The sequence below is a fragment of the Quercus suber genome, unplaced genomic scaffold (genome assembly GCF_002906115.3).
Source record: "Quercus suber isolate HL8 unplaced genomic scaffold, Cork oak 2.0 scaffold_19, whole genome shotgun sequence".
Lineage (NCBI taxonomy): Eukaryota > Viridiplantae > Streptophyta > Magnoliopsida > Fagales > Fagaceae > Quercus > Quercus suber.
In genome coordinates this window covers 642,032-650,817 of record NW_027069484.1, presented here as the reverse complement: position 1 = coordinate 650,817, position 8,786 = coordinate 642,032, and the positions used below count along the sequence as shown (strand labels likewise).

The window sequence follows — 8,786 nt, the reverse complement described above, 5'->3', positions numbered from 1 at the left end:
TTTTTTTAATTGTATTATTAACTAGTGTTATAAGGGCACTCGTTAGTATTTTCCAAAAAAAAAGAGGCTTGCTTTTAAGAATGAGGTGTTGCTCACGTGTGCTGTATGGAATTATAAGCAGTTTGAATGGTTGTTACTGGTTTGTATATACTAACCAACTACCAGATTCTAAAGTGATGTTTCGATCTGATAATTGGTGACACGTGTACAAGAATAAAACATCAGCATTGATTGTTTAGTTTGGCAAAAAGACTATCTGTGTTCCTTTCTTTTTGGATATCTCTCTCACTTTCTGTGCAGTTTTTGTTCGCTTCTCCCTTAACTTTAGGTGCAATCCGATTCAGGGTGAGTTTGGTTGAGCTTTTTATAAAAGTACATAATGAAAAAATGGAGTTTTCAAAAAGTACAAAATAAAAAAAGTGGAGTTTCAAAAAGTTGAGTGTTTAGTAAAAGTTGTTAAAAGCTACTTTTTGAAAAAGCTGAGTGTTTGGCTAGCACTTATAAAAGTAGCAATTTGAGAGATAAATTACCAAAAAGGACAATGTATATATAAGGAAGTTTATTTCATACTTATTAATAAATCAACTACTTTATATACTTACTAAATAATAATAATAATAATAATAAATATATATTATTGGTATTATTTTAATAATGTTTGGGCAATTTTTATTTTTTAGTGTCATAATTATTTGTTATTACCATTAATGACTTCTTATTAATATTAATTAAATCTATATAATTTTCATCATCATGAAGCACAAAATGAAAATGTAAAAAGATGATAAAATATACACCAATAATCCAAGTTTAAATTGTACTACATAAAAATGTAAAAAGATATAAAATACATATCAATAACCTAAGTTTAAATTGTACAACACAAAAATATAAAAAAGATAATAAAATACATACCAATAACCCAAGTTTAAATTGTACTACATGATATTATAAAAAATAAAAAATAAAAAAATAAATAAAAAGACAACTACTAATTATTATCCCCCAAATAGAATTAGCAATGGAATCACGAAGAACCACCATTGCAGATTCTGTTAAAGATCTTGAGTCCTGCTCATAACTGCTACCTGTTTCACTATTATGTTCTCTTCTAGAAATTGAATCTCGATTGGCATTTTTGAAGCTCCTATCATCCCTATCATTTAGTCTTACAAAATTATGAAGAGCCATAGTAGCAAATACAATAAGTATTTGGATATGGAATGGAAAAGCTGGCATGTTTCTAATAATTCTCCATTTATTCTTCCACACACCAAAAGTGCGCTCAATCACACAACGAAGAGATGAGTGAGCATGGTTGAATTTTTCATGTCTAGTTCTAGGGCTTCCACCTCTCCTTCGAAAGTCTTGAAGATGGTATGATATCCCCTTGTATGGTGCCAAATAGCTTTTCAACATTGGGTATCCAGAATCAACTACATAATATTTCCCTAGAAAAAAAAAATTCAATTATATTAACACACTCACACAATATGTCATTATAATGAACAATTGATTAACCAATTACAAACCTGGTGGTGGGTGCGGAAAGTTGTTACTTTGTTTACGAATAGTATCAAGAAAAATGTGAGTGTCGTGCGCTGCACCTTCCCATCCAGGCAAAACAAATGTGAATAACATATCAAAGTCACATGCAGCCATCACATTTTGCGTTGGATATCCCTTTCTTCCATAGTATGGAACGGACTTCTCAATAGGTACAGCCGCTGTCACATGTGTGCCATCAATCGCACCGATGCAATCCTAATAACAACATTAATAGTTTTCAGTTCCACATGCATTGTATTATCTTATAGACAATAACACTAATTCAAATATACAATAGTACACATACTTTGAAATGTGGCCAATAAATTGGATGGTCTTGTATTTTTGTTGGAACTTCACTAAAAGTTGGATCCGAAGGCTTTACATATACAACTGCAAAGCGAGCACCCAACAGAGTGATCATCTTCTTAAAATTTCTACTTATGGTTTCACCTGAATGCTGAAATATTTCTTGAACCACTTGGTTACATGTTCCATGACCAAGTATCAGTAAACACATTGCCACTGACTCTTCTAACCTTATATTTCTTGAATGTTGAAGTCCATAGTCACGTTGTAAAAATTGACACAAATTACTAAACACCTCCTTTTTCATTCTAAACATGTTGTAACACAATTTCACATTACCTTCCATACAGTGTCTCACCCAAGCCCACCCTGTTTGTTCAGAATTATAATAAGGAGTCTTATTAATGTATTTATTGAAATATGTCACAACTGCTTCACAGGTAATTGCCACAAGCTGGTAAAACTCCTCATCAAAATCGTCATTACTATCATCATCATCAAAATCACTGTCACTGTCATCATCACTATCACTACTCTCACCATCATCGTCATCATTATTATCACCATCATCATCATCATTGTTATCACCATCATTATTATTGTCAACATTGTTATAATCACCACAATCATGATCATCACAGTAATTTCTATAATCCCCATCCATTAATAGTTCCATAAAATGGCCACTCTCATGAGTACCATTATAATCATCCATATTGGTTTAAGCTACACAACAAAGTAACAAATAGTCAACCATTGCTAATACTTCTTTAATATAAATCAACATAATAATCAGAACATCAAGACAATTCAGAACATACCAAGACAATTCAGAACATCAAGTACATAATACTGTAATGAAAATTTCAAATGTGTTTACATTACACATATATTAGTCCAAAGCTAATACTAAATATCACATAACTTAGTTTAAAGTTAATACAACATAGTTAATACAACATAGCTAATACAACATAGCTAACTTAGTTTAAAGTTAATACAACATAGTTAATACCACATAAGGTTGGTCACTTCTTTTGGTTATAAATCATTTCTTGTAGCTACTCCAACTGTGACTCTGGGTCCTCGAAAGTTAGGAGCATCTCCCTACGTGACTTTTTTAGTAAGATAACTGAAGCTTGAACCACAAACGTACTTTCCACTCCAGGAAGTGCTCTCACAATCACCATGACCTTTTCAATTGAACTTCGTGACTCTCGAGAAGTACCTTCAGACCTATTCTGACGTACAGTTATTAATTGACTAATACGATCGTCCAACATTGCAGCTGCTTCTATCTTTTTCTTTTTCTTCTGTGAGGGTATTGATTCACTAGTTCGCTTTTGTCCTGAACTACGTGATTGACTAGTATGTCTTTGCTGCAAACTATCAATGTCTAAACTCATGTCACATTGATTATCCTTAAATTCGAAGCTACCATCTGAATCACCAGCACCCTCTTCTGGCATTGTTGGAGGGAGTGTATTTGAAGAAGGGGTCCATGCAGCTGCCCCAGTTGCTGCAACATCCCTAAACATTATTTCAAGTTGCTCTAGATTCTGTGGACCTTTCTCTTTGAATTTTCTAGCTTTGGGTAATTCCTACAAAATGTAATTGTAATTTTACTCATATAACAATAATATAAAAAAACTATCTCCAACTAACTACATATTAATAAAATACTCAACTCATACTCAACTTCCAGGTCCACCAATCATCAGGAGCAGCAATCGTTCCCTTCACTGCATCCCAACCTAAACCTGTGTCATGATTCCTCAATTGTTCCCACACTCTCCAATCACTTTTTAATACATCCCACCTACTTTTTAATTGGTCCTTATCATAGTTTTGACCGGTCTCATTAAAAAATTTGGTCACCAAATTGAACCAACCTTCGGTACTAAAGCCAGCACCTTTTGTTCGATTTCCGGCTTGAATTTGTTCCACACAAAGTTTACAAAAAGTAGTTGTCCACATTGGATTAATATCCCAATCTGCTCTAGCCTTTTTAACCTCGGGGTTGGAAGTGGTTTTTTTACCCATCTATAAAAAGTTAACCAACCATAAGAAATGCAAAAAATAAAATTCATAATATTCCAATTTAGTGAACTAGTTACAAACGTGATCTAATAAATCCACAAATAAATAAATAAAATTGCTGCCTAGTCTGAGCATTAAAATAAGAAGGGCTAGAGAGGAATCTCATCATGTCACAACTCACAAGAGCACTGTTTGTACACTCACTAGTCATTAAACATAGCTAGAAAATTGCTGCCACAATTGAGGATACTGGCCTCAAAAGCAGTCAGGTTCATTGCGATAGACTACTCTTAATAACTCAACATTCAATGTCACTATCACTACTCTTGATCCTTACAGTTACTTTCAATGCATAGTCCCATGAAGAGTGAAAAGGATAAGAAGATATCAAACTGAAATTCATAACCGCATATATGTAAATCCAACTCAAATCCATCAACAATAAATGGCATTACACCCTTTGCATCAAACTATGTTCTGCTAACAGCTAAGTTGTGCATTTGTCAAGACAAGACATTTATATTTTTGTGGTTAATTCAAACGAAATAGAAGAAAAATTAAGAATGATTCAGTGGTGTAAAATTAGGAGAACACAAGAAACCAAACTGGTGTATGCAAACCTCAATTCTTAAACTAAGCAATAAATTCTTACATAACTAATAATCAACAAAAACCAACCCAAAAAACTCAAGCTACCACTCAGTACTAGAAAACATAAAAATAAATATAACCCCATAACATAACTAAAACTTGAAAATTCATATCAAGCAAAAGGCTTTCAACCACAACCTTAAAAACCTAGATAATTAAATAACTAATAATCAACATTAAAACACAAAAGCTTGTGAGGGGTGCTGATGGGGTGTGCGTGGACTGCTGATGTGAGGTGTATCTGCTGCTGATGGGGCATGCATGTGCAACTGCACACGCATACCCCATCAGCAGCAGACGCACCCCACATCAGTAGAGCACGCACACCCTGCAGCACCTCACCATGCAGCAACCAAACAAGCCCAATATTCCAGAGTGTCACATACTCAATGAACCACGACAACCAGCATGAAAAATATTTATATTTCTTCTGAAAATTCTTCTTGCTTTCTCATTCTTTATATTTCCAAAATACCCAAATCAGATATCCCATAACGTAAGACAGAGCATCCACAAAATAAAAATAAAAAAAATTACGAAGCATGTACCCACAAATTTTTTTTTTCAGTACCCGACAAGAGAACAAATAGATCTTTAGCAAGAACAAAGCATGCAAGATCTGGAAAAAAAAAAAAAAAAATTTCAGATCAGTGTTGGGATCTGGTGGTTTTTGGTAGCAAATCGGTGTTTCTTGGTGTTTTGTTGATCAAAACTCTACCTTCAAAATGTATTTCTCTGATCAAATTAGACAAATAAAATTAAAGTTGAAAAGAATACAGAGCCCATTGAAGAAGACGAGAAGAAAGAAGAAGAGGAAGAAGATTTCGGATGACAAAAGAAAACAGAGACTTATGCGCAAGGAGTGGCTTGTAGCAGCACGGCGAGGGTAGAGCTGAGAGGCATGAGGGAGCTAGCTTTGCGCAGAGCACAAAGAGATTTTTGAGATGAGAGGATTGTGCGTGATCTGAGGAGTGAAGATATAAGCATCCAAAGTTTATTTGAGGGAAAATTGGTAATTGCCCAACTCACCCAACGGATATATCAAAACGCCCACTAGAAGTTTTCAAAATGGGCTTTAGGATAGCTTTTAACATTTGCGTGTTTTCTTCAGAGTTATAAAACGCAACTTTTTAATAAAAGTTGCATTTTTTAACTTGCCAAACGGACTTTTGGGCCAACGTTTTTCAAAACATGACTTTTGGGCTCAAAAAGTTGAACCAAACGGGTACTCAATAAGTTCCAGCACTTTCCAGGCAAATTTTTTAAGGAAAGTAGCCTGTTTTGCTCTTTTTTTTTTTTTTTTTTTTTTTTTGTAAAGGTTAATAATTTGAATCCATTAAAAATTTAAATTACTATATTTTTCAATCACAAAAATACCTAGAAGTGTGATGAGTATTATGCATGGAAAAAAGTTAATAATTTTAATATTTGGTACAAACGCATAACACTCATCACATCCCTAAATATTTTTGTGATTGAAAAATGTAGTAATCCAAATTTTTAATGGATTCAAATTATTTAAATAGTGTAATGTGATAACTTCTATCACATTTAGAGTGCAACTACAATGTTACATTTCAAAAAGCATTTATTAATTGGGTCTAATTATTGTATGCCTTACCATTCATTTTATATATATATATATATATATTTTTTTTTTTTAAACTGATTTTTATTTTTAAAGTTAGTCACATTTTTTTTTTTTATTTGAGAAAGAGTCACTTTTTATGTTATTTTAATTATAAAAAGTTTTATTAATATGTGCTCTTGGCATATATTAGGAAAATCCTTATTAATTAAGTCTTAATTATATAGTAAATAAACTATGCCAAAATTTTAAAACCTTGATCTTGCTTTTCTTGTTCACCTATCATTCTATTTGAGGAATAAGATAGGAGCATTCTCATTAAGAATGCTAAATGCCATAAATGCTAAATTTTAACATCAAGTTTGTAAAAAGCACCAAAAAGCAAGTTACAACAAATATGCCATTCTTAAAAATAGTAGCAAATGAGCTACAGTGAGTTTTCATCTTTGAAAGCTCACTGTAGCTCCAATCTTTAAAAAAATATTATTATTTTAATGCTTGTGGTGGAAAAGGTCGTTTGTGTACTTTTATTATTATTTTAATGAATAATTTATATTATCTTAAACGAAATGGTAAAAAAAAAAAAAAAGTTTTGATGTTGAATGTATTTTAGAATGAGATAGTATAATAAATAAAGTAACTTTTTGAGATCTTAAATGCTAAAATTTTTAGAATTATTGATGTGAATGCTCTTATACCTTATACGCCGTAGTGGATGCTCCCATCAATCACAAGTCACAACCGACAACTAACAAATTGTCTTTGTTTTTTTCTTTTTTGGATTTGGATTTGGTTTTGTTTTAATTTTTTTTTTTTGGGTGATATTCCAAGTATGGTAAATTTTACTTCATTGATTTTGTTAAAAGATATTGTAAAGTTTACCATATATCTTTCAATTTTAAATAAAATAAAAATAAATTAACAAATTAACTTGACACCAATATAGTTTGTTGTCATGTCATTAGTAAAAATTTTATGGAAAAATTGATAGCAGTTTTAATATTTTTCTTTATTAAGTAGAGCAAAACTTAGGTACAATACTTTAGATGTTGTTCATTAAGTTCCCCGCTTAAGATTGAGTAATGTGGTTATTTAACTAAAAAATACACTTTTATTCCATGAAGAAAAATTCACATGATAGAATCTTATGAAGGAAACCTAAAGAATAACACCTAAATACTGTACCTAAGTCTTGCCTTATTAAATATATAGATTTTACAAATATATATATCAACTTTTGAACACAACAAAAAAGAAATAATGGAGACACTCAGTGATCTAAATATCTAGTTAAATGTAACAACTAACTTGAATTTATTTCAAGAGCCTTGAAATTCAATTAATTAGCACTTCATAATATTTCTAATGGAGACGCATTTAGATCTAAATATCTTCTCCTTTAACCATTAAATTATCCATATTTCAAAGTCTTGTTGTTCAATTGATAGATACTTTATCATGTGTCTAAGGGAGACATTCACGCTTTAAATCCCCCTCATCCATTGTAATTATTAACTTATTAAAAATTCTTGTATATCCATGGATTCCAACATGACTAATTATTTAAAGAATTGAATAATTTTCTTTTGAGTCTCAACCAAGTACAACATCGGCAATGTCAAGGGATTTAATTCCTTTCTCTAGAAAATTAGAAAGGGATAGGTGGTTGAGTGAGGTAAGTGACAACTGTTTTTTTGGGAAGTTTTATTGACCAAATTGGGGAGGAGCCGAAACATAAAATATTTGGTTAAAATAATGAAAAAATTTATATATTCGGTTAAAGAAAGAAAGGTCTATTTTCTTTATCTCACACACATTGACACGCACAGGTATTACATTATTTAATATATTATCATCGGTGTCTCAACGAAAGTATAAAAATGTTGCATCCATCTAAACTCAAGTTTTTTAGACTGAAAAGACGATAAAAAATATCATTAACAGAAAAACGGATACTTATGCAGGCCCACATAAGGCTTAAGAGGAAAAGGAACATGGTTTCCATGCAAGTGAAGCTACCCACACTTACTAAAAGATCATGAAAACAAGAATTTAATTGAAATAATTATTTTGGCATTGTATGTGTTATTTGGAAATGTTAAACTATCATTTTAGGAGATTTACCTTTTCTTTTTTTTTTCTTTTCTTTTTTTTTCTTGTTTAGAGAGTTCTAACCTTTGGTGTCTGCTTTGATAATAGTTTTTTATCATCATATTAAGACACTAATCAGTTTTTGATATAAATGGAGATTGAACTCTAAATCCCTTATTCAACTATCAAAAACTTTACCAGTAAAGCTAATTGAAACCTACTTAGGAGATTTAACTTGATTCATGGCTCATTTGATTATAATATTATTTAATTAACTATTAGGTCAATGGGCATATTGCATATAACCAAGCATACAAAATTTATGATTTATATATAGTATGGCTAATAAGCACATTATGTACTTCTATTAAATTACCAGCATTTGGAGAAGAAAAAAAATATCAGACTGGATGAAGATAATTAACAACTGTAGGCTTTTTAGCTTCACCTTCTGCTTTCTTTATCACTGAAAATGTAGCTTATCTGCTTTCACGCGTGTTAGGCAAAGAGTATCACGACTTCCATGTGTGAAAGTGACAATTTTTTTTGTTTTTGTTTT

General features: G+C 31.5%; 2 protein-coding genes across 2 annotated transcripts; both read right to left on the bottom strand.

Annotated features, from left to right (window-relative positions):
* Positions 1 to 1,055: 1,055 nt before the first annotated feature.
* Positions 1,056 to 2,572, bottom strand: LOC112021703 (uncharacterized). Its single transcript, XM_024054274.2, has 4 exons — positions 1,856 to 2,572; positions 1,533 to 1,764; positions 1,275 to 1,451; positions 1,056 to 1,156 (listed from the first exon to the last, which is right to left on the bottom strand). The coding sequence occupies exons 1-4, from the start codon at positions 2,570 to 2,572 to the stop codon at positions 1,056 to 1,058; spliced, it is 1,227 nt and encodes a 408-aa protein (XP_023910042.2).
* Positions 2,573 to 2,918: 346 nt separating this feature from the next.
* LOC112021713 (uncharacterized) lies at positions 2,919 to 3,626 on the bottom strand. Its single transcript, XM_024054283.1, has 2 exons — positions 3,618 to 3,626; positions 2,919 to 3,458 (listed from the first exon to the last, which is right to left on the bottom strand). Exons 1-2 carry the CDS (start codon positions 3,624 to 3,626, stop codon positions 2,919 to 2,921), a joined length of 549 nt encoding a protein of 182 aa, XP_023910051.1.
* Positions 3,627 to 8,786: the final 5,160 nt, after the last annotated feature.